A 26548-nucleotide genomic window follows, 5' to 3' on the forward strand; every position below is an offset into this window, starting at 1 on the left:
GGGGCTGGGGGAAACTTGTAGCTTGGGACTAGGGAGACTTGATGATGGTAGCATGTGTTCTGCTATGCCAACTCACACTCACAAAGCCATTTTTCTTTTCAGACTGCATCGAATGACTTATTTAGCCCAGACTTCTTTGTACCAGAGAGCTTGACCTCAGTGGCACAAGCAGGACCTGTGTCAAGTAGTCCACTGAACCTCTTCAAAACAAGTCCTACCACAGCCGCTCCATTGGCTGGGGGGACAAAGTGAAGGTCTTGCTCCAGTCTACGATATCTGCTAACAACAAAACAGGAGATCTACTTTTCCTTTACTTCATGTGTAGTGTCATGCCCTTTAACCCATGTGCTCTCTGCCCTAAACTATTAAGTTCTATGAATAGAGGTGTAAGCTCTGCATCCTTACCTGGAAGAGGGGTTTTTTTTGCTTAAACTTTGTCAGTAGATTGCTGCTTCAGGTACACAAGTTTCAAGTGGGCCAAGCACAACTTGGGATGCTAGGGTAACACTGCTTCAGAGTCTTACTAATCATTTAGACAGAAATAACTAAATGGCAAATGAATCTGTCACTTCTGTGCTAGGACTAAATATGTTCCTCCTGCTGTTACGTAAATGTCAATTCTGTTCTTCCAGGACTGAAATGGAGCAAAGTAAAAAAATCTTAACCCCCTTTTCCCATCCCTCCCAAATGACTTGACATTTAATTTTAAATAAACAGATTTTTGTAAAAGCACATGAAAAATGTTTTCCTGCTACCCTCAGTGGAACTGATACACTCCTGCTTGAGGTCTTCAGATCACTGAAGTGCTGTGTAACAATTTCCCCTAGGTGGCTTTCCAGTGACTCCAGCACCATGGAGTGCACAGACACCTGCTTTCCCTCCACCTGCATCAGTCTTTCCTGGGTCTATGATGTCTTCTCAGTCTCCAGGATTTTCTCCAATGCCCTTTAGTACTCAAGGAATGCCAAGCTGGAAACAGCCTGCATCTTTTAGTGCAGCAGCCCCTCAGTCCTCTGGTCTCTGGGCACAGCCAGCACAAATTCCATCTAGCCCATGGGTGCAGTCATCCAGTTCTGTAAATCCCTTCCAGAGTAGTGTGTTCCCATCTTCAACACTAGCTGCGCAGACACCATCTGTACTGCCCTCCATGTCAACAACAACAACAACTAGCCCACCTCAGCCACCACCTAGAACTGCACCTCAGAGGGAGCTATCCAAGAAAGAGAGTGATGCCTTTATTGCTCTGGATCCACTTGGTGATAAAGAGGTGAAGGATGTCAAGGAAATGTTCAAAGACTTCCATCTGACAAAGCCACCTGCAGTACCAGCAAGGAGAGGAGAGCAGCAAAACCTTTCAGGTGCTTCTCAAGTTTTTACCAATGATTTTAGTAGTAAAGTAGGCATTCCTCAAGATAGTAGAGATCATGATGACATGGAAGCTAGCAAGCTGTCAGCCAAAATGAATGGTAAAATTTTTTTCTTCTGCTTGGATAGATGCTGTGGGATTGGGATGGCTGATTTCTTCTGATAGAACTAAAAATTTGATTTAATGGTTACTGAACCAGAGGGTTGAAGGACTGTCTCCCATAAGGTTACAGAATTTATGTCAGTGGCCAAACACTGACACCTAGTGCCTAAAAACTGCTTGACTAGAATGAGGTAAACTGGGTCTGTACAATGTTAGAAGTCCCATCTAGCTTAAGTGTAGTGAGGGACAAGCAGGAGATGAAATTGTGAGGTGACACAAAGCAGCTTCTGTACAGGTTTTTTATGTATCTAATTAGATAAGGTTTGGTGCTGGTACACAGGCAGAGCTGAGTACTTGTTAAAGCTGTTAAGTGATTATAGCAGTATGTCTCTTTTCCTTAGAACCACCACAGCCTGTTCCTCGACAAAGTGTGCTGCCAGCTGATGACCCATTTGAAAGTCAAGCTAAAACAGACCTTTTCAGTACCTCATCTGTAAGTAGTAAAAATAAAATTAAAAAAAAAAAAACCTCGAAACAAAGACCACACCCCCCCCCCCCCCCCACAAAAAGAGTGTTTTATATGCGACAATCCAAAGAAATAAAAAAAAACCAACCAAACAAAAAAAACCCCAAAAAAACAAATAAAAAAAAAAATAACCAGCCAGTCTTTTGCCTTAACAACAGGGGTGCCTATGTTTGAGCACTGGCTTAGTGTTGTGGCTTTGGAGGCCATGGAACAGAAATTCTTGCATGTCTTAGGCTAATATTTAATCTAACAGAGGGCATTTCTTGCAAGGCTAACAAAGCATGATTCCATTTGGCTTGGGTCCATAACAAGTTCCCAGCCCTTGCAGGAAGCTCTTCAGTATTGGGAGCTTCTACAAAAGACTGCAAAATAATGTAGCTGCAGATGTATTCCACTTTGGTTATACTTACCTCTCTGTGGAGTGCACTGAACAGTGTGGACTCTGGAGCCCTCTTGCTGAATGGGAGGCTCCCATGTTCAGTACCCCCTGAAGGAGGAAGTGGCTTAACCAGATCACTCCATTTGGGACACCGGCACTTGAAGCCCTTGGTGGAAACTCTGGATTAATTTCAGAATGCTGACTTAAGACACCTGGCATTTGGCTAAAACAGACCTCATTATGGGTACACTGGCTCAGCTCCAAATGAGTGTTCCATAAGCACTCATGGCTTTTCAGAAAGGTGTGTTACCTCAGACAAGGGTAACTGCTAACATGGCTTTAGAGCCCTTTTTTCTTGTTAAAGCAGTAGTTAATGTGTATTTAGCAGGGACCCTGCAGTATTCTTTCCAGAAGGTGTCTGGAACAGGAACTAGCTGATGCAGCAATGCCAAGTAGACCTGGTGAAACCTAGAAATCCACTAACAGCCTATGATCTCTCTTTCCTCAGAAGGAATCTCAGAAACCACCTTCCGGTCACTTTGGTGGTCCTTTTGGCAACCCATTTGCATAGATCAGGTAAGTCTTCCACTAATAAGACAACCTATTTCATTCTCTGAAATTGATTCAGAAAACCTTTTGTAAAGAGCTGGCTAAAAACTGCACTACCTCAACTCTAGTGCTCCTCTGAAGTATAGCAAACAGTCCCTAGAAGAACACATCTGCTAGAGTGCCTCTACTTAGACTTCTGCATAGCTGCACTCTGCCTAAATGTAGTAAGCTTCACTTTCTTGGAAAAAAAGATTTAATTTTTTCCTTAAAGTCTCAGGGCCACAAAAGATCTAGATTTCCTTTCCTTGAGGAAAGTTAATGAGTAAATACGTGGTGCAAAACTCTGAGGGGTTGACTAAATTCCTTCAGATATCACTTTAGGAGAGTGTTAGCACACACTCCCCCATACAGCTTTCTAAAGTTAATCCTCTAAATAAGTGTGGGTTTGTACTCTGGGTGAATTGGAGTAAGAACAGAATAGGGCTTCTAGGAGAGGTTTTTGTTGCTACAAACTAATGTAACTCTAACTTTTGTACCATTGGTTACAGAATACCAACTGTCAAACTAGCAAATCTATTCCTCTGCCACACCTCTAAGTCTTCCCCTGAAATACTGTCTGGATGCTAATGGAGGACAAGTGCTGCTATTTATTGCTTTAGTTTTGTTCTCAGAGGCCCTAAGCTAGTTCAAGCAATAAAAACTATAAATTATAGGCATCCTAACCATAAGTCCTTTTCATTATACTAGGCATAACCAGAAAAGGACAAACGGAATAACTGGACCTCTTCTCAACACGATTTTTCTACTTGTTTCACTTTGCTGTCTGCCACTCTTGCTGCCATTCCATGATGTCTGTAATCTAAAACATGTCCAGGTGGATTGAAACACGAACCCTCAAAGAACATGCTGTGAAGATGATAATTCAGGGCAAAGCAAATGGAGAGTTGCACTCATGGTGGAGACCCAAATCATATTGGTGGATGTTAACTTCACTCTAGCTATTTGCAATCTTCCACAGAGGAGCTTAGCAGCACCTGTGTCTTGTGAACATGGTCACTCCAATTCCTCTTTCTGTAGCACTTACTGTCCTAAAATATAGGAACTGAATGTACCTAGGGAAGAAGTGTTGCCTTCATATAAGGGAATCGAACTAGTAGCTGAAACTCCACATCTTAAAACAACTAGGTCAGTTGCCTGTTACTACAACAGCAGCCAGTTGTAAAGTTAAGTGGGCACTACTCAGTTCTAGTTGGTGACTGGACATAGGACTTGGTCTCTGAGCCACAGAGAGATGATCTGTATAGTAGGGGAAAAAAAATCCAATACTTGTCTATTTAACTAATGGTATAAGGATCATTCTGCCGAAAATGTGTAACAAAGGGACTAACTGTGGGGTCTGTAACAGAAGTGCTGGTGTCCAGAGCACTAGAAATCTACACTTTAGGGTAAGATAAGCCAAAACAATTATTGCAGAACATTGAAGCAGTCCAATAACACTAACTGGTGTCTTGGTGCTAATATGGGGTTTTTTCAGGGAGGGAAATCTATTAGGATTTTACTTTTTTATTAAGGTGGCTTGGCAGAAAAATGTAACAAGCAGATAGGCTTCTTGCATATATCTCAGCAAATGTTCCTGATGTTATTCTGTTTGAGTTGTCACATGGTGTAGTGTGGCATGTTTCCAATATGTTAGAAAGCAAAAAGACAATCATGGCTTCACTCCATGCCTAGATTCCTTGTGAACAGATGCACCACTTCTGTGCCATTAAGGTGAGGTAGTTCTTTATCTCTTGAAAACCACGCCTTTTCTAAAAAAGTCTTTACTAACGTCTCTAAATCAGTTGGTTATGACTGACAGTAGCAGCTACATTCTTGACTTGTGGGGATAACTAATGTGTCAGAGGTTTTTATGTTAATACTAAGTATAAACTTGAAATAGTTTTGTTAAATCAAATGCCTAAGCAGTTGCTGAACTGGAGAGCTAAGAAGGTCAACTTGAATACAGACTTAGTACCCATTGCAGCCAGTCATGCAGTTAGTCTTGTATATAAACCTCTGTTGCACTTTCTGTAATGCAAAAAAAAGCTATGAAATTAAGTATTTGTCTCAAACTGGAAATGTAGAAACTTTCGGATGTTACACTGTTATATAAAACTGTAGTATCTCAAGTGATGTTACCTAATGACATTAAAAAGAAGCAACTCTTTACCAAATGAAAATCAGTGTGGCTGTTAATTCTGTTCTCCATAACTCAATCTTGTGGTCTAGTTGACACTAGGAGTTCTGTTAGGAATTGTTTTTCCCAGGTTCTTAATATAGTTGTCTGATAACTACAGAAAGACATAAGACCTTGCTTCTTGCATGAGGCTCGTTCAACAAATGCTATCCCATGGTAAAAAATAAAATCCCTATCTGGTTTATAAACTGCAACTAGAAGCTTGTCCCATTAGCTGCTCAGCCTGAGTTTGCTATTGCTAAATGCTTTCTTGCTCCCCTCTGCAGGACCATGGAAGCTGGGTACTTAAATTGTATTGCATTCAGAAGTTTCATTAATTCATCTTGTCTGTTCCAGCTTATCATGAGGTCTAAGTTTATGCTAGGAAAACTAAATTAGAACACTTAGCTCATGTTCAGAACAAATTTTACAACTACTTTAATGCAGATGGCCAAAAAGAATAAATCTATTGGAAGTTACTGGTTTAGGCTAGCCTTTAATACCACAGGCAGACCTGTAACCGCCAGCCTGATATATCACTGAATAAATAGAATGGGTCCTTGCTTGCTTACTTTTAATACTATTTGATTGGTATGGTTAAGGGATTGAAAACAATTAATTGAAAAGGAGTTGGTATCCAGCCTGAAATATGTCTTATGGTGTTTCACACAGAATTGCTGGTCTTTTTTTTTTACTTTTTTGGCTCTGTGGAAACATGTAATTTAGTACTCAAAGATACCATTACAGCTAAAAAAAACAATTGGCTGTCTTTGGTGCTTGAGTGAAGGAATATGTTTACCAGCATTTGAGTTAAGCATCTAAATGACTATTTGCTGATCAAGATAAAATTGACAGTCCTACTATGCCAGAGTTTTGAAATAGCTGCCAGGGTGATCACAAAGAGCTGGTTAGTGGGACCTCTTACAAGCAGGCCAAAGATGCTTGCTGTTCTGCCAGCTTAGATTGAACAGCTGTTTACTCTGATTTAGTGTCTGTTTTAAAGAACCATGAACTGTGGTGGTGTGTATGTAGCATCAACTGAAGAAGGTATGAGGAAGCAATATTGCAATATTACAATATTACAAGTGTCTGTCTTGCATCCTGGCTCAACAAACAAGTTTAGTGCAACTGAACTTATCAAGCTGGACTAAAGCTGCATCAGGTTTAAGTTCCTCTAAATTTAATTATCCCAAATTAAGGAGAGAAAAAACTGCCCTATTTCATACCCTCTCCTCTCCCTACCACAATAAGGGGGAACAGAAAATATGAAAGTAATTTTTTATTTTTTTTACTTACCCATAGTAACTTGGAATGTCCTTGTACTAGATGATTATTTTAAGCTTGCATCCAGGCACTTCACTCTTAACTGCTAAACAGTAGTTTACTTAGAAGTTACTTCTGTCTTGTGACTGTGTCCAACACATGCCTTAAAACTCTATTCAGTAAACTACTGAATAGGAATGCCCTTCTAAAGAGCTACCTTGTGGTTTAGGTTTTGGTGACAGAGTGAAAGTTAGAAGAGTGTTAGGCTCCTTGAAAACCACACACAAAAAAAAAAAAAAAAACAAAACCCAAAAAAAAATAAAATAAAACTGTGTGGCATTCTTTATATTGACTAGGGCAGGATGAAAAAGGAATCTTGGGACTTCATTCTTCCAATATTCCAAATGAAGATCCTGAAGATGTTAAACACTGAACTCGCTTTCGTCATCACCTCTGCTTTAGGAACCGCTTGTTACTTACGTGAGTCATTGCTATGACAGCTTTTTACTAGGTAGTTAACTGTTCTCTAATTAAATAGATATATTTTTTTCCCCATGTTTAAAAGGTACTTGTAAGAAAAAAAAATGTTTGGTTTTAATCGTGAAACTACTTTACACTATTTCCCAGGCTCCACACAGGAAAAAGTGGAATTTTGTGAGCAGTGGACTTCAGAGCACTTACCATAAGGCGGTTTTGGCCAGTAGCTGGCACTCTTCAGTAAACACAGCTTTTTATTTGTTCTCTTGGTAATAAATAACAAAAGGAACAAATAAAGAGCTTACAAATTCAGTCATGGCAACTCTTGTCTATTCAGCTACAAAATGAGAACCATCCATGTTATCCTGCAGCTTATACTGCAACTGCTGTGCAATTTAGAGGTGGCTGCCTCACTTTCTAGGGAAAGCAGAAGGTAAGTGTCCTTAGTCTTCTGCAGATGTCTACACTGGTTTTTTTCTCCAATACAGAGCATGAACCTCCAGTTCAGACATTTCTAATGGTAGCTTGCTCAGATAGCCAATAAAAAAAGGAAACTACTTGCTGTCTTTCAAGGTGTCAAATAGAAATGTTTTTTTGTTTATTTTGGATGTATGTGGCACAATAAATGTGACTGATACCACTTGAAGCTATATTCTTACAGGGATGTAGAGTGCAGGTGACTGTGTTCTATTGCATGCTGAATGTGAAAAAAACAATCTAATCTCAATCTGTTTCTTTCTGAAGATGCACAGTTTTATGCTGACAGTAGTTCTGTTTAAAGTCTCCTGGACTGTCTATTTCTAATTCTCTGGAAATACAGCCTTTGCTTTTTTCACTGTAACTATCACTAAAGGCTTAGTCCCTAGAAAAGTGTCATGTGAAAACCACTGAAGAGCTACACTACCAGAAACAGTTACCTCACCCTATGTCATTTATGAGAATCGTCAGTAGCAAGTGGTGAAAGAAGGTGAGTTTTGTAATAGATACACGTATGTTAAAAATAAACTGGGCTCACACTGCTTTAAGACTTAAATTTTAGCATGTGAAGCACTTTGTAATAACATGTGGATACTGGCCGAGTATTGCCTTTTGCACATGCCTCTAGACCTGAGAGTGGCTGCTGCTGTTATTGCTTGAAATACCTGAACAGACATTGAAGAACAGCTTTCAGAACTATAAGGATTGCTGCTTTCCTTTCTCCTTATGTATTGACGTTTATTATTATTCTGCCATTAAGATCCACTTACAGCACAAGTTTGATAAATTCAGTCAGAAATATTCTAGCCAGAAGACTGATTATTATAGAGAGCCCATAGCAGGCACCATGGACCACACAGCATCATGATGGTGCTAGCAACTCCACCTCGTAGAATCATAAAATGGTTAAGGTTGGAAGGGACCTTAGAGATCATGTCGTTCCAACCACCCTGACGTGTGCAGGGACACCTCCCACTAGACCAGGTTGCTCAAAGCCTCATTCAGCCTGGCCTTGAACACCTCCAGGGATGGGGCATCCACAACTTGCCTGGGCAACCTCTTCCAGTGCCTCACCACCCTCACAGTGAAAGATTTCCTCCTAATATCTAATCTAAATCTCCCCTCTTTCAGCTTAAAGCCATTACCCCTCATCCTGCCACTACACTCCCTGATAAAGAGTGCCTCCCCCTCTCTCCTGTAGGCCCCCTTCAGCTACTGGAAGGCTAGTAACCTCCCTGGAGCCTTCTCTTCTGCAGGCTAAATAAGCCCAACTCTCAGCCTGTTCACATACGGGAGGTGCTCCATTAAATCCCACCCTTATGTGATGCTGTCATCTCTCCAAATTCAAGATAGCCCTACCTTCTGTCTCGGTCAGTGCTAATTGTCAAACCAAGACTTTTTCTTGTGCCATCAGTTTGCAACTGATGAACTGAACAGCTCTCTATTTTGAAGTATGGATGAACAACAAATCACTAAAGCTGTGTGGCCTGAGAGCATACCATGTGTTGTGCAATTCAAGACAAGGTGAAAGCAATTTTGTGTACCGATTGTGAAATGGCTTTTCCTTTCCAAAGAGCATTCTTCTGTCCCTCAAACCTCTCCAATGATGGATAGCAGAGAAGTTATTTTGATTTCCACGCTTGTCTCTGAAGTATTTTCTCCCAACTGCCACCTTCAGTGACCTTTTTTCAGTAGCTGAATGGCTTTTACCTCCTCTCATATTAAATTCTGTGACTTAATATCCCCTGTTTTAGTATGTTTTTTTTCAATAACGCTTTCTCCCTGGGTCTAATGTAGAGGTGACAAGCCTGCTACTTTTCCTAATATCTTTGCTTTTTCTAAACAACATTGTTGAATAAAATGCTCTTTCCACAGGTGTCCCTTTGAATTTCCAGATCAATCTGGATAGTGGATGCATTGGTGTTTCAGAGTTCATGAAAGTCACTTGCAATTAGCTTTTTCTGATTTTGTTGTTGTTGTTCTTCTCTAACCTCAATGAAATCCAAAACCTTGAAGCTGGGTCTGCAGTAAATCCTGTGAGCCTCATACGCCAACCTGAAGGGGGCCCAGGAGTGTGTGTACATCACACAATGAATATTCTTGCAGAAGTTGCTTAGTTGGGATTATGTGAAAACCTGTGCCACCTGAAAGCTCAAAGGCTACCATCTGATTTGCATGCAGTTGATGACAAGATTTCCATTTGCCTTGAAAAGTTCAACTCAGCCTTTCCTGCTTGGGATTTCTGTTTCACACTCAAAATGATGGGGCTTAGAGGAACCTTCAGGAGACCCTTTAGGATCTGTACTAGGTTGAGTCTGATCACTCTTTTAGTCACTCCTAGACACAAAAAAAAATGGTTCATTCTTACTGCCTATAAAGCATTTTTGCTGCATTTTTAAGGTAATAATTTAAAAGTTCAGAAATGCATCTCAGTGTAAACTTCTACACTACTTAAATACCTGATAATTGCTAGGAATAACATATCCATTTGCCTTTAGAAATCCTATTAAGTGCTTCAATATATCTTGTAATGTGTAAGGTTTAAGGGTTGCCACTCCCACTATCTTTAAGGACAACCTGTTAGTCTTTCACCCAAGATGCCACAATACATGTTGTTACGCAGAGGTTTACAATCCCACATCAGTAAGGAGATGGAAAGGTCAAATATGCAGCCATCTTTGCAGATACAGCATAAAACAAGCTGATTCTCATCCATTTGCTAGACCAGTAGATTTTAATTTCTTCCATCCATTGATGTTACTGTTATGCTGAATGCTGGAAAAAATACTTAATAGAATACTGTACAGCAACTTTTCAAAGCGTTGCCTCCTTATTATGAAGTTACAGGAAATTGTAGTATTGATGAAGTATTTGTTAAATAAGCTAATTACAGGTGAAGGAATTATTTTTGAAGAGGCTGGAGGCCTACATCAAACTTCAAATACATTACAATTTTCCAGAATTTCATAGAACTGTAGTATAAATTGAAAAGTCTAGGTTGGAAGAGACCCCTGGAGATCTTGTACAACGTTCTGTTCAAAGCAGGCCTGTAGATGAGGTTATCCAGGGGTCCTGACAAGCAGTCTTGAATATTTCCAGTGAGGGGCATTCTAACATTTCCTTGAGCAAACTATTCCAATGTTTAATTGTTGTCATGATGAAATTTTTGTTTTGTTTTGTTTTAATATTCAGATGGCATTTCCCCTGAAGCAACTTCTGTATGGTGCCTCCGTCTGCTATATAACTACCTTCTAGGACAATCTTTTCTGTAGAAGATTCTAAGAGATGCTGTATGCTTCTTTTTCTTTCTTATTTTTGGGTTATAAACCTTAATACAACACAGGGCAAGAGTGGACTGCAGCGCAGCTTCAGGTAGAATTATAATTTCCAAAATCTGTATCAGCTCCTTAGGCTGAAGTACCATTCTGATGTACATAAGCATGCATGCTTAGTCAGTATTTTAAATACACACACTTTGCAGAGTGTTTTGGGATCCATAAACCCCAGCAGCACTGGAGAAAAAGCTGGCCCCTAAGTGGCCATATTAAAGTAGAAGAAAAGGCTCAGATTACAAGTACCATGATGAATCTTGTCACAGTCTTTCTGGGTCAGAGCAAAGAGACATCTGATCCATTACCCTCTTCCTGATAGTGATCATTAAAGGATGCTCAGGGTGCAGTGTAAGAACAAGGAAGGTATTCAATGCCATCTCCCAAGTTCCCAGCGCTTTCAGCTGCCAACCAGTGAGCTACTGATTTACGGGCTCAGAGTTCACCAGAGAATTAGTGAAAGGGAATTCTGTGTAAAAAGGACTTTTCACAAGGCTGGATCTGCATCCTCTATCAGGTACCCCAGTTCCTGGTGCCAGGCACACAGCAAAGCTGCACACTTCCCTAACAGATAGGAGTTTAGGAGCTCCCTATTGTACAGAGAGAATTCTTAATTCTTTATTTCATTTCTGCTCTCTGTAGATATTGGGCATATTTGTGTTTTTTGCTGTTCCTCCTTTTTCAGAATCCTACCTGTTAAAAGCAACACCCTCAGCCAAGGATCCATTTACTGCAGGCCCTAGCTTGAGGCCATGAGACCTCTGGGAAGAGAGTCATTTAGGAGCAGCAGGCAAGACAGTGGAAGCACCTGTTACAGATACTTCCATCGGAAGCTGTGGTGTGTGTTTACTGCTGGTGTATGTGACTGCAGGAAGTCTGAGGCATCAGAGCCAGTCAGGGCCAGCTGAGCATATAAAAGGTGGCACAACAACCCCGTGATCCCAGAGCTGTTTAAGATTCAATAGCTGGAAAGAGACATAGGCTGATTTAGTGTCTCAATAACAACTTTCTGTGGGTGTAACCTGACCATACAATAAATGGCACCAGAAAGCTAAACCAACTGGTATCTCTTCCTTGTCCAAACGCAGATTTCTCAATCTTGTGCAATCAGGTTACATTTGTTTGGACTTCTGACATATTTGTACGAGGGAAGGGGGTCAAAGAGTGGAGGGCAAGGCCCTGCCTGCAACAAGAGCCCATACATCACACTGCGAGAGCTGCAGATCTGCCAGTCAGCTGGGCTTCAGCAAAGAAGGTCCCATTGTAGAGCAGAGGCAATAGCAGTAACCTGGAGAGGTGCACAGAGCTAATTGCTTTGCAGTGGATGAATGCTCACCATGTAGGGCCAAATTGGAATAAACTACAGAGAGCAAGCCAGGCAAGTTAGACTCCAGTGCTCCTCTTACTCATCTGTTTTCCAGCATTGTTACCTGTGAAGATAAAGTCACCAGTAAACTATTGGCCTTGGTTTTTAAAATTAACAAGTCATCCTACGGTGCATCAGTTTTTAAGGTCCAACTGTGGGTGCTTTAAAGAAAATCTATTTCCGTAAAGTGATGGCACTTCACTTACTGAGAGCTGGGAATTTCATGGTATTTAAAACTGGGCACTAAAATGAAGAGTCACTGTAGAAAATATAGGCCAAGCTGGCAAAGTATTCAAGCTTGGCAAGCTGAAGAAAACAGCTAAACATTTATCTAGCTTTTCATAAAAGTTAGCCTATTAGCAAATAATACCTTTATTTATATGCCTTCTTTAAATCAGGAAAGCATTTAAAATTTTGCCTAGGCTTGAGGGCAACCTCATTACAGTTAATAAGCTAAAGAAAAAATCACAAAGACAGGTATTGAAGTGCTACGTCTATTTGATATGTGCTGCTGTGCCTTTGTCTTCAGGTTTAGGCATGAAGAATGCAGACACTGTCTGAATGGGGGAACTGCAGTTGTTCTCTGTGTATTATTGTTGATTCTCTCCAATAACATGACCCACCAGAAGAAAAGGGAGAATGAGCTGGCTTATTAAGTCTTCAAAGTTTTTTTGAATGTAAATTCAAACTACAAAAGAATTTCAGGTTAGGCAGCTGTTTATATATCTAAGTACCAAGTACGGCTATAAAAGTGAAGCAGAAAACAGCTTCAAGATACTTCCAAATTATTGGTCTATGGTTTAAATACAAACTCACATGTGATTTTAGTCCAGGACTGTACTGGAATGTTTTATTTGACAGCTTTTCAGAAAAAGCTTTCCACAGGGGAACAAGAGAACTGAATGATCCATCTCCGATAGACTGTAAACTGAGCAGCTGGAGCGCATGGGGGCCCTGTGACCCATGCACCTACCAAAGGGTAAGCTACAGTTGGAAGTCTTTGTTCCAAAGCCACAACCAAAGGGATGTTATCTGTCTGCCTTTTAGTTACGGGAAAATATCAGATTGCAATGCTTAATATTGTATGTTCATGTATAGATGAAACCCATAATCATTTCAGATCTGTAGCCATAAGAGTAAAAGAAGAATACATCCAGATGTACAAAACTGGTTCTCATTCAAAATGTTTGGTTGAAAGAAATTATATATTTTGGGCATGTGGATGTTTCTACTAAGAACATTACTTTTCAATACATTTTCCTTTTTTAAATCAAAAGCAATTTTTTGCTTAGGAGAGATCTTTTTATGAGACTTCAAAGAAATTAAAGACTTGAAAGCATACAAAATATATATGATGCATTTCCCTTGATTGAAGATAATGAAAAAGTGAAATAAACTAAATAGTGAAAAACAAGCACCTCTACATGCTTGCTAAGACATTCTTAATTCAGTGTTCCTGTACATTTTTTTTACACCATGAGCTGTGCCTATGGATTTTCAACAAAGTATCTCACCAAAGATGCTTCATTTTGAAAAGTTCTAAGTTAATCTGGAAATCCTTCAGTTCTGGTAGTTCTCTTTTCTCTCTAAGCAATGTTAACAGTGGTATTTATCCTTCAAGTTTCGCTCTAGACGTATTGAAAAATTCGGACAGTTTGGTGGAACACCATGCCTGGAGACCTTAGGAGATACACAAAGCTGTAAACCCAGCCGAGTCTGTCCTGAAGAAACAGAACCAGACTGCGGTACTGACTTTCAATGCAATTCTGGTAGGTTTTGTTTTCACGCCATGGCAAGTTATGCAATAACTCAGGAGAGCACGTTTTACTTATTTCTGTGGAGAAGTTGAATCAGTTTCCACATACACAAAAAGAGAGGTATACTTCAGTGCTTTTCTAGTTGGAGATGATTTCCTGAAGCAGTGCCTTATTGATAGGATTTAAAGAGAACCCCCAGTGTGTAGACAGGTGGGTTGCAAAGTCACAATGCCAAAACCACAGCATGAACAGTGCTTGAGAAGGGGTACATTCCTCTAATCTTCCATTATAATTTACGTTTAGTTTAATTCTTCTCCTGTAATTTCTACTCCATGGTTAAAAGCTGACCATACTATGAGTATCTTTTATTCTAGCATAACTGCTCCACCTGCTACAGAATCACTAGGTTTTATGAAAAATCACTGGGAAAAACTAGGACTGAAGGAATTTTAACAAAATTATAGGGAGTTTTGCTGACTGAAGCAGTATAATGGATGCTAGCTGTAGACCAGAAGGCCTCTAGATCCAAAGTAAGATGTAAATTTGTAAAGTGGTACATGCATGGCATATGAATGAAAATATCTTTCAAGATTCATCATAAATCAAAATATGACAGGAAAAGTTTGTGGTAATAAGACTAATCAAAACAGAAGAGGAAAGATGGTAAATGAATTTTGAGTCCCAAGCCATCAGCAATATTGTCTTTGTCTCAAATACTGTAAAGTGCAAATAGAGAAAGAAAAATTAGAAAATATGTGTTTAACTACTAGTTCATAGCCATTGTGTGGCATTTACAGGTGAGGCAGTTGATATAAACAAGTGTTTTATTATGCTAGGGCCAAATTTACCCCAAATCTTTAAATCCTGTAGAAAGAGAATGAGTCTTTGTAGAACTTGTGATATGCAACCTCAGGAGAATTACTACTTCACTGTTGCTTTAAAATACAAATCACTGTAGTTTTGAAAACTATAGTGTTCAAATAGTATAGTCCAAATAGCAAAATTTAAACAATTGCGAAATAATTCTGTGTTGATATTGAATTTCTGTTTTTTCTCTGTTCTCAATATATTTTTAAAAACCCCTAATAATCAAAGATTATTAGAAACAATCACAGGAAGTAATAACTTTCTGCAAATGACAGAAGTTCTTCTGTCACTTACCTTTCTTAGCCATACTAGTAAACCCGTAAGTAAATATTGTAGTGTGAGGTTTTTTTCATTTCAATAAGGCAGGGTGTAGGACTCAAATTCCCTGTGACAATAATAGAAATACACAAAGAGGAACATCTCAAGGAAGACTAGCTGGGGGTGCCATTTAAAGTCCATCTTGAAAAAAAGATGTACGCATTCAATGTTTTATTCTTTGATTAGGTCGATGTATAAAGCGACGACTTGTGTGCAATGTAGACAATGACTGTGGAGACTTTTCTGATGAAGATAACTGTGAATCTGACCCACGATCACCATGCCGTAACCATGATATTGATGTGTCTGAAGTTGGCAGGACTGCAGGCCAAGGGTATGTAGCGAAGGAAAAAGTTAGTATTGGGCCTTATGGAGATTCTAGGGCTACCTCCAAAGCCAGCTGAAAGCACTGAGGCACACTGAAATTCCCAAAAGTAGAATCTGAACTGTGTTTACGTTTGCATTCAGAAACACTACATAGCTTTTGGAAGAACACCTAACTACGGTTTTATTTTGTGTATGTGAGGAGGATAAAATATTTATACAGACAGTGTAAATCAATCATTATGTTAATACACAGAATCATATATAGAAGTTACGTGAATATACTATGCAATACTTAATATTTAAATGTATAGATTTATAGATATATAGATATGTTTCAAATGATATTTCATAACAAATCAGTCATTCTCAATTACTCTATTAACATGCATGTCTAAAAGGGAGAAAATGTATCTTGATTATTTATACAATGGGATGCCTTACTGCAGCACTCTGCCTGCAGCTTTTTTCTAGTATTGCATTCTCCACTTCTCAGATCTTCATTGTTTACAGGAGTTTTCCTCATTAATCTAAGTTGAAAATTAATCTTTCTGTTCTCATACCCTGCTGGATTTCTTTGGTTTCAAACAAAAAGACAGTGTGACATATTGTTTATCTACAAATCGAGTTAGAAGGCAGCTATCCAAACTGGAATGAAAATCAAAGTATACTACAGCATCACCTTGTGTTTAAATGTAAAAGATGCATCTTTTTCATTTAATTTTGATAATAGTATTACTGCAAAAGAGCAAAAATGCGCCCTTGTAGCATGGGGTAGTAATCCAAATACTCAGACATTCTTAGAAGTAACTTCTTTATTATTTCTATTATAACCATTAATAAAATCTTGCATGAGAAAATGTATAGATGTGCAGTAGTTACACTGGCGACTTTGATGAATTGGTAACCACTTTCTACACTTAGATAAGTATGTGGACATGTATAAGAAATAAATACTGAAAATAATGAAAATATTCAAATCTATGAAACGGACACGAAAGGCAAAAAACACAATATTGAATCCTCCAAGGAGGAGTTATTTGTGGAAGTATCTCTTGTACACTGGTATGTAGATACATAGAGCTATACAGCTGATATTCTCACTTCTCTGGGTTTGTAGGGGTTCAGATTTCCTCTCCTCTGTTCCAGAGAATTCTCTTACTCCAAGAGGTCACACCCTGGAAGCAAAGACAATGCTAAGAGTAGCTGTATATTCCTGCTACAGATTTGATGGATCTTGTACACACTTGATACCAAAGTTCCTACAAGCAAACAAACAAAGTTATGAAAAAAACAGGTTGAAAGTAGTGGTTGAGTGGTCCCTTTTAAACCTATAAGGAATGCTTCCTCATAAATACACTCGTAAAGAAAAAATGTTTTTTACCTCCTTTTATTCCTAAGGTTCTCACTGTGTTTGATGTTTAATATCTATCTTTTATTTGCTTGTTTCTCATACATAGCTCTTAAAGTGCTTTACAAAGGATGTATCACTATATACATTACACAAACGAGAGGACCACAAGAGACAAGGCAAGCTGCTATGGATGAAGCAAAATTCAGTTCCACAGTTATAGTCTACTTACAGAATCTGTCTTTTCTAGTCATAATACCATTGTCTAAAGGCTATGGATGCGGACAGCTCCTTTTCTGAAGTGTAACTTCTCCTGTATTTCTCTTGTAGAATCAATGTTTTAGGGATGAAGCCCATGGCCAGCCCATTTGACAATGACTTTTTCAATGGTCTTTGTGAAAGGGTGCGTGATGGAAACACACGGACGTACTACCGCAAGCCATGGAACGTCGGTGTTCTCACTTATGATGTAAGTCTAAGTCCTCCTGTGCCAACTAGGATGTGTTTAACTGAACGATTAATCCTGACAACCTCTTGGAAGACTCAGCGTATCCCTTGAGTCAGGCAGCCGCAGCTTTTTAGCATCAAGCTTTTGATAAGGTCCAGAGGGAAACAGGTTTTGTTATAATTTGTTTTAGCAGCTAAGCTCAGTTGCACCAGATAAATTCCTACATATTCATTGCTGCACCTGTGCCTAGTAAATGAAACTATCATTCTGGAATGTTCAAAAGACAAGTGGTTGAGATGAACAAGAAATATACAGTAAGGAATTTGTTACCTAACTTTTACTGGGTAGAGAAAAAATCATGCTACTTTTTCGGACACACAAAAGACACTGATAAAAAGGCAGGAATAATATTATGATACTCTGGTCCCGCTTGAGTTTTCTAATCAATTATGACTTTCTCTGTCCCCTTGTAAAAAAACCTAATAGGCTTTTGAGATTCAGACTATGAATTGCAGTGAGGTTTGAACACCAAAAATGTTGATGAACTTTGAAACATAAATGTCAGATGCATTTCAGAAATCAAAGCAGTATTTTGCTTACCAAATGCTTTGCCTATCACTGTAAGTAGGAACCTCAAAGAACAATGATGATTTAAACCAGATTCTGACCAAAATGAGTAAATCTGTCCCAGAGATCATTGCTCATATTTGATTTTGATGCATAATCATTTTCAGTTACTAAAATGCTATGTTCTGTTAAAGTATACAAAAATAAACAACACTAAATAGGTATTCTGAATTTGCTATTTTCTGCTATAAGAAAGGAAAATCATCATTCTGATTTATTTCAGATGTTGGGATCTATCGGCAAATCTAGTCTGCATTCTAGAAAGGATCTGGTGACTACTACTCCTTAAATGTAAAGGAACTGTTGACACTCATAAACTACTTTGGCAGTGTTCCATGCTGAGATTTAACATTCACTGAAATATTGTCACTGCAGTCTTTCTGTTTAGTTTTGAACCACTGAGTTGATCCAGATGAGGTGATTTGGGGTGCGAGTGGTATTTCCATTAATTTTCTCTTAAAAAAAAAAAAAAAAGACCTGTAAAAAAATGTATTGCTAAGCTGTGTAAAAGATAGAACTTTAAAGTGCTGTGTAGATTTTTTATTACTGCCTGTTATGTTTTCTCATACAACCTTTTAATTTTATTTTCTAAGACAAAAGCAGACAAAACCTTCACATCTGTGTTCTACCATGACCGTGTAAAATTGTTACGAGAGGTTTACATAGAAAAACAAAAACACTTTAATGCTGACCTGTCTCTGAAATACACACCTACTGAAGGAAGCAACAAAACTGGTTTAGAAGGAAATTTCAAGTATCACTATAGCAAGAATTCAAGTTTAAGTTCTGTCCTGAAGAGCTCCACAGAAAGGGTAAGTAAAATCAAACTAACAGGTTTAATGTAGCATTTTGCAAGCAGTAAAATTTGCACAGTATTAGAATAATACAATATTAATCTTTCTAAGTATTCTAGTTGCCTTCTGCTTTTCCTTAATTTAGTCACAAAAATGAAATACTGGCAAGACTAGGGTTAAGATTGCAGACGTGGCAAAAGGGTAACCAAATGTAGCTTCATTTTCCCACTGTTTACCCTTGACTAGCAACCACCCTCATCTTCAACAGGGGCTTGATGTTAGAAATGGCTAAAGATCTTTGATTTCATCTTGATTAGAGAGCAGCTGTGATCTAGTGCAGTTTGGGCAAGTCAGGTCAAGTACTGGGGTAAAAATTGCCACTGAGTAGGCCGACACTAGGTAAACCCAAAACAGACATGTAGAATAATCACAGAAAAGTCAGATCTCAGCCATTCAGGTATGTCTATACTAATAAACTAGACTGGGCTAAGAGGCACAGGCATTAGGACTGGCACACTGCAATTTTTTTTCAGTCTGTGCCAGCTTTCATGCTGTAATAAGCAGTGCCCATCCTGTGGTTCCTGCAGCATGTTTGAAGGGAATGTTCCCAGTAGGCAACCTGGCGAAACCAAGCCTATTCTGGGGTTGCACATGAGCCATACCATGCTACCTGCCCTTTGAGGCAAAGGAAAGGCCCTATCCCATTTTATTTACTAGTAAAGAAGTAGCCTTAGCATCTAGTGAGGTCAAAGAGAGGGAGACCACAACAAATGATACTAGACCTGCTAGACAGTATGGCCTGATCCAGCAGCTGGTTACTAGTGGAATTAACTGACCAGGTCATATATCCTTTCCTAACATATAAGCCAAAGTCTGTGATGGCAGCATGCCATCATGTACAAGGTACATCAGCTCCATAGCACTGAAATGCACCACATGCAAGGAAGCATAGATCTGCCTCAGCTCACTCCATTTTTCAAGTTTCTTGTCAGCCTTTTTTTCTGGGACCCCCTTCAGAGCTCTAGAGATCAAATGGATATATGGAAAAACTAAGACAACTTTTATAACAGATTAATTAAAATAATGCTGAAGAGAAAGGTCTGTACTATAAAGAGAACCTGCCATATAGACCTGACTTTGTATTGGTACGAGTTTTCTTGGGACAGAAATGGAGCATTTAAATCTCAAAGCATTCACCTCCACAGACTATCAAGTTCTGTAACTCAGGGTATATTAGAGGCTGCTCATAGTCTAGTTGCTTGTGATAGGATTTTTCACCTCAAATTCCTGCTCAGAGTTCAGAAAATGAGCTGTGATCTGTCACCAGCAGAGGTCTATCACTGTCAACTCACTCTGTTGCAGGTTAATGGAGTGGCAGTCCCTGCCTGAGAACCATCCAGGGCTCACCTGCAAGTTAAAGCCAGGAGTAGCTCGGGGACACCAGGACAGTAAGGGATTTTGCACATGCTGAATGGCAAAAATATTTGCACCTACAAAAATTTCCTCACAGAGATTTAGATGCCAGAAGATTTTTGCCAGTCCTAGGCAGCATCTGAGTCAGCAGTGTAAGACCCTTTAAATGGTGCCAGCTCATGTGATGATCAGTTGCTACATACCTTTTACGGACCTCCTGTTAGGCATTACTGTTAAGGGAGTCACACAAGTACTGCAGACAGTAATGGGGCTTGGAAGGCACATGATTGCTTAGAGTCTTGAGTGCAACTATTTCACAAGATGTTGTCTTATGGGCAGCAGCTAGGCCCTAGTTTAGATTATGGTATAAAACCATCTGCAGTGTAATCTATGAAAATATCAGTCACTAAATCTAGAGTTAGAATGTATGTATGGGTCAAATACCTCAGACGGATTTTTTCCTTATGAATTTTCATTTTGATTATGTTATTTTGGTTTTTTTTTGTTTTTAATTGGAGCTATGCCCTTTCTTCTGACAGTCTGAGAATAACACAGGAGTGTTCTAAAAAAAAAAAAGAGAGACCTTAGTTCTGCTCTGACTATAAACAAAGACAAAACTCCTCTGAAGCTGACCTCGGTGGGCAGCTTCTATAATCTGGTGAGGCATATGAAATTACTTTTCAATGTTATGAAAGTTAGAAAGGCACTTTCAGTAGATGTACTTAAAGAGGAGACCTTGTTGTCAAAGAGAACATAAAGGGCTTGCTGAAATTAGTAAGGGGAGAGTTCTGCAAAACTGGAAGAACCGAAATTATCTAAATCTCTTCCTGCATCCTCACGTTAAATTGGAGAACTTCTAATTTGAATTAAACAAGTCTGTCCCTGTTCCAAAATGCTGGATTGAATACCATGTTTAAAAGTGCCGCAGTTTCTTTATAAGTAAAATAGAACAGATTATCCTTCTGTGCTGCATACCAGAATGGTACTCTCATCTGTTTTCTTCTCCCTGCATCCAGAACCAAACTTTTCTGCATGTAAAAGGAAAGATTCAACTGGGAAGATTCCAAATGCGGAGTCGTGATGTCCGTCTCACAGATAGTTTCCTTGATGATCTAAACTTTCTGCCTACTGAATATGATAAGGGGCAATATTTCAAATTCCTAGAAGATTATGGAACTCACTATGCAGTCTCTGGAACTGTAGGAGGAAAGTATGAACTTGTGTATGTGCTGGATAATTACGCTATGTCTCAAATAGGTATGCACTCTGTTGGCCTTCCTATAGTATGCAGATTATCACCAGGTCTCCAGTCGTGCAAAAGGACATGATTTGATGTATGAGGACAGATTTGTGTATATGAAGTGCTACTCAGAACAGCACCATTCAGTGTGTGCTGCTTGTGGCACACCAGTGACATTATAGAATTACAGGAGTTCAAGAGAGATAAGAGTCAGTCTTTGGAACTTTTATAATTCTTTGAAGTCTGTATCTTAAGTCTGTAACTGAGAAAAAAAAAGTCTTAAACCCCTTCAAAATATTAGCAATACTAATTGGTTTGGCATGATTCATAAGAGATCCCCAATGCCTAGAAAATCTGCCTAAACCTTAATTATAATTTGTTAGTCGGTACCTTCTTGTGGTAAAATCACTCTAAGAGTATGGTGGTGTCAAAAAAATAAGGAATAGATTCAAAAACCTCCTAGAAATCACATGGCATACTTGAGTGTGCTGAAACTGTTTTTTATACACTTTAACATTCACACTGGAATTTTCCTTGCCCTGGTTAAGATAGGAAAGCAGCAATTTAAACCTCCCTCGTGTGCAGTTCAGATATATGCGGTTTTGTGACAGATTAAAGCGATCACTCTGGAATAAAGTTAGAAAAGGCAATTCTCATGCTGATTTTGGAGATCAGAAAATAAGCACCTGCTGCATGAAGCACCAGCAACAATATTACTATCATGTGTTTAGACTATGCCAAGGGACATGGCGCACAGATGTCGCTTACATATCCCACTATCACTCTGTTCAGCACCTGGAGATTGCTGCACTTGTTTTTTTAAAGCACCCATCTTAAGCAAAATTGTTTCTGAACACAAAAGTGATGTTCCAGATGATATGCTTGAGTTTAATAAATACAAAGGAGGTGCTAGAGACAGGAGCAGAGAGAGGAGGTTTAGACTAAAAAAAGTAAGAGATTAATGGCCTTAATTAACTTTATGGGGAAAAGGAGTGAAGAAACATGTTTGAGGGTGGAACTTTTTATTTAGCATGTAAAAAGAGCAAATGATAAGCAGCTGAGAAAGACTAAATTCCAACAGAGTATATGGAAAGACTAGAGAGATGTCTGCTTTCAGCTAGATCAAGGAAAACAGAAATAAGTTTTTGGAGGGTTTTGGTATTTTTCCTAATCACTGTAGATCTCACCTGCCCCTGTGCAGGCACCTCAAATACAATCATCCTCACTTTAACTTCATGGAGGAGGAAAAAGCAGAAAATAAATGGGAAGAAGAAAGCCATAAACATTTCCAATAGCCCTGAATTTTTTTCTCCAAGAATAATAGTATCATATTATTCATAGTCATTCAATCCCTCTAATTACCTAATTATTTCTACTTCCAGGTATCACTGTAGAAGATGTGAAAAGATGCCTTGGTTATCACTTAGATGCCAATATTGCATATGAAGACCTACATGCCAATGTTAATATTGATAGCCGTAAATGTGAAAAGATCCACATGAAGGACAACTGTAAGGACATTCTTTTTTACATTATATCTTTTTGCCTAAGGAAAGATTATTCTAATTTCTTCCCCTTTTATAATCAATATAGTTATTGCTGTTTGGGAAAGGACAAATTCAGTAGACCAGTAAAGGTGAGGCTGCCATACTTCCAAGGTCAAGCCAGGCTGAGCATGTGTTCCCAGTAGGCACACACACAATTGCCCTTATATAACAGCAGCTGACCTTAGACATTCAATCGAGCCAGCAACTGGATCCTTGGTCTCCACTGTTACTGGCACCGGGACATACAAAACCCCAAGGCCCACAGCTCCAGTCCCATTACTGGTAGAGACTGCCTGATGCACACCAGCATGCACCCCCCCACACACACTATGGATGCCTCCAGTAACTGGCCTTAGGTGCTCAGTTTACCCAGCAACTGGCCCTTGGATCCTCCTATCTCCAGTTGTCTTACATAGACACACATTCACATGCAAACAGGCCTCAGTCAACCCCAGGCCCTTCTGGTCTCTCCGGTATTTGTCCTAGAACCCTAGTCACTCCAGCAGACAGCTCCTCTAGTTGTCTCATTCTAGAGATACGTACACACCTAGGCCAGACTAACAGCCATTTTGATACTTGGCTCCCAAGCCACTTACCCTATTCACGGGCTAGTCTGGCTTGATATTTGCTAGTGATTGCACACTGACATATGTATCCTTATTCACTCCAGCTGTTGGCACCCCGAACACCAGGTCCCTATCAGCCACTCTCCAACTCTAGTAGCTGGCACACTGTTCTCCATACAGAGGCATGCATGCAGAATAGACTCCCCTTACCCAGGGAAACAGTCAGAAATGGGATCTAATGGTAAGCCAGGACAGACTGCAAAGATCAAGGACAGTACATAGCAGACAAGCTCACGGATCAGCCACCTTACTATATGCAACCAGTCCCTTTTTTTGTCTTTATCCCTCTATTTTCCAATGCTTGTTTCTCCCAAAGCCACCTTGATACCCCTTACCTCTTCAACGGCACTCCCTTATATATACTCTAAGTATTTAAGTTTGTGCAGTCCCAAAATGCTCTTCTTTGCATCCAGAGAGCCTTTCCACTGACTCATCTTGCTGTTGACTCATCCTCAGCCCTACCCTGCAGGGCTAATGGGTCTGCTGGGACAGGCCTGGGAGGAGTCAAGGCGAGGGCTCCTTTTCTCTGACGAGGCTACTTGTGTTCCCTGGTCTGTCATTGTTCCTCTCTGCTCCTTTGTGTGTCTGGAGATGAGTCTTTTATCACATGACCTAAAAACTGCAAAAGGCAAGGAGATTTACTATGGAGCACAGAATAGGCAATTAATTTCAGTGCTCTGTTCTTACGTTTTAGTTATGAAGCAAAAGCTCCTTCTATTCCAATTCCTGCCCTTTTCTGTTTCAGCTCAGGTGATACAGTAGCATTACTCATCCTACCTTTGGCCTGTTATCAAATGGTTATGATCTCCATGTCTCACATTTTTCCCTACCCCTTCTTTTCCTTTCAGATATACGGTTTTCTAAATCAATTGCAAAATAGAATATTTCCTCCCACATAAGAGGTATGAGCAAAGAAAGATTGAATTCCAGCAGAACTAGTGAGTGAAGGGTTCTTCTCTCTATGGTCATTTTACAGAGATTTGATTGCGCTAATAGGATAACTGTTCTTCAAGATGCATGGGTATTAAATCTTCTTCTTCATCCTCTTGTCTTTCTGCAGCAGAATTTAAGGATGATGCTGTCATTGATGATGTAATTTCCTTAGTTGATGGAGGGAAGATTGACTTTTCAGTTAAAATAAAAGAAATGTTACTGCGAGGATCCAAAACGGTTGATGTAGACGATTACATACAGTGGGCCAAGTCTTTGGTTGATGCTCCAGTAGTGATACAGCAACGGGTAAGTACATCTTCTTCAAAGCTGTGGCTCTTACAGTTTGAAAGCTTTTGCTTTAAGAGTAGGTCAGACTCCAAGTTTATCATGAACTTTCAGGTATTTTCTTCATCTTGACAGTTTCTTCAGATGCTTCCTCTAGTGATGGGTGTATCAAAAGAATTCAGAACTTTGGAAAAGTCATGGGTTTTTTTCTTCTACAGCCTTCTCCAATACATACACTTGTTCCAGTTAAGATGAGAGATGCATATTTAAAGAAACAAAATTTGGAAAGAGCAATTGAAGACTACATTGCTGAATACAGTGTGTGCAAATGTGAACCCTGCAAAAATGGAGGCACCCTTGTGCTGGTAGATGGAGCCTGTACATGTATGTGCTCAAGCTACTTTAAGGGAATTGCATGTCAGATTCCCAAATCTACATTAGTTAAAGGTGAGTATATACTCCAGACAGACTAAAATGAGCATATGTGTTGTTGTGAACAATATCCTGACAAAATGAGCCTTTATAAGGACAGAAAGATGTCATATCCTTATACCTACTGCTGTCAAATCTCATGTGTTTATGGTGCAGAAGTTAGTGTAAGTTACTGGGTTCTTTCCATAAAGAGGGCACTCTAAACTAGAGTTTATTGTCCCACATACATTGTTGTGCCTTGGAATGATACCCCAAGTTCATTTAAGCAAACAGGAGCATTACTGGAGCATGGTACAGTAATGGTAAACTGATTTCAGGCAAATGCAATCATCTCCCTATGCCACAAGCTATTTTGTCTTCAGTTTCAGCAAATGCACTGTGTTTGCTAACATATGATCACATTTCATAGTTACTGCCCTAGCTTAATATTAGATTGCTCCACAAAGGAGAAAGGGAGGTGACGCAGTTCTGCGACTGACAGTGTAAAAATATCAGTGTGCAGTAAATTCATTCTATGTGGGCAAGTTTTTAAAGCAGAAGTGTCCAAAATGGGCCTTAGAACTTGATGTTCAGGCAGCTTCCTAGGGTGACAAACATGTTGAAACCTCTGAGCTCTTAAGCAGTGCCACTGACAAGGACATTTTCAAAAGCCAAATCTGTGCAATGGGTTGCATGCTGGAGGCTGCAATGATCTGCAGAGTCACCATAACTGAGAATGTAAGAATTGAATCATGGTCTACCTCGTCCACCCTCAAATTGCCAAGCAAAAAGCTCTAATTAATCTTTCTGTCACTGCACAGAAGACAGAGAGATGCTGGACTAATCCTAGTATGGTGTCTTAATGCCAGTTGTCACTGATGGAGGCTGGAGCTGTTGGAGTGCTTGGTCCACCTGCATCAATGGAGAAAGAACTCGAACTCGCCAGTGTAACAATCCTACACCAGAACCTGGTGGCAGACCATGCCAGGGAGAAAGCATTGAAAAACAGCCCTGTGGAGAAGGAAAATAGTTACGCTGCTCAAAAACAGGTAAGCAGTCTCTCTATGTACTAATGTGTTATTGCTATTTGGAATAAATCGTCAGCCAATATTTGGGGCATTTCAGTGACACGGTCGAAAAACTCAAGAGTAAAATGGAATTCTATGTAAGAACAGGCTAAAAATACAGCTCTTAAAATCCAAATGTTATCTCCAGTCATACTCTCCATCAAAAAAACTTACATCTTAGGGAAAGGGAAAGAAACAGAATATAAATACAGTTTGGGAGTCTTAATTCTCTTAGTTGATAAACAGAACGCTTAAATACAACAAAACTACTGTTATAGCAGTTTGAAACTTTTTTAGTTTAAGAACATTCCTAGCTACATGGTTTTGCCGGTTTTTTTATTTTTAATATAATACTGCACAGCAAAGCAACTAAAGAAAAAAAAAAAAAAAAAAGCAGGATTTTGAGGATGGATGCTCTGATTCATAAAATGGCAAGATGGTCTCAACTTTCCTCACCTGCATGCCATTTGGGTGTGACAGTAAGAGTCTTC

The 26548-nt window shown here is 39.4% G+C and overlaps 2 protein-coding genes across 2 annotated transcripts; both read left to right on the forward strand.

The window, feature by feature from the left end:
* Nucleotides 1-827: 827 nt before the first annotated feature.
* LOC104468334 (disabled homolog 2-like) lies at nucleotides 828-2944 on the forward strand (the record flags this gene model as incomplete). The annotated part of the gene is made up of 3 exons (XM_010082417.1): nucleotides 828-1358; nucleotides 1870-1961; nucleotides 2885-2944. Coding segments are annotated over 3 exons (683 nt in total), but the record flags the coding sequence as incomplete, so codon positions are not given.
* Nucleotides 2945-7221: 4277 nt separating this feature from the next.
* On the forward strand, nucleotides 7222-26020 carry C9 (complement component 9). The gene is made up of 11 exons (XM_010082415.1): nucleotides 7222-7310; nucleotides 12935-13028; nucleotides 13671-13818; nucleotides 15178-15325; nucleotides 16997-17135; nucleotides 18335-18553; nucleotides 20965-21205; nucleotides 22571-22699; nucleotides 24422-24600; nucleotides 24798-25026; nucleotides 25860-26020. Exons 1-11 carry the CDS (start codon nucleotides 7222-7224, stop codon nucleotides 26018-26020), a joined length of 1776 nt encoding a protein of 591 aa, XP_010080717.1.
* The last annotated feature ends 528 nt before the right edge of the window (nucleotides 26021-26548 follow it).

This window comes from Pterocles gutturalis, unplaced genomic scaffold (genome assembly GCF_000699245.1).
Source record: "Pterocles gutturalis isolate BGI_N339 unplaced genomic scaffold, ASM69924v1 scaffold30214, whole genome shotgun sequence".
Lineage (NCBI taxonomy): Eukaryota > Metazoa > Chordata > Aves > Pterocliformes > Pteroclidae > Pterocles > Pterocles gutturalis.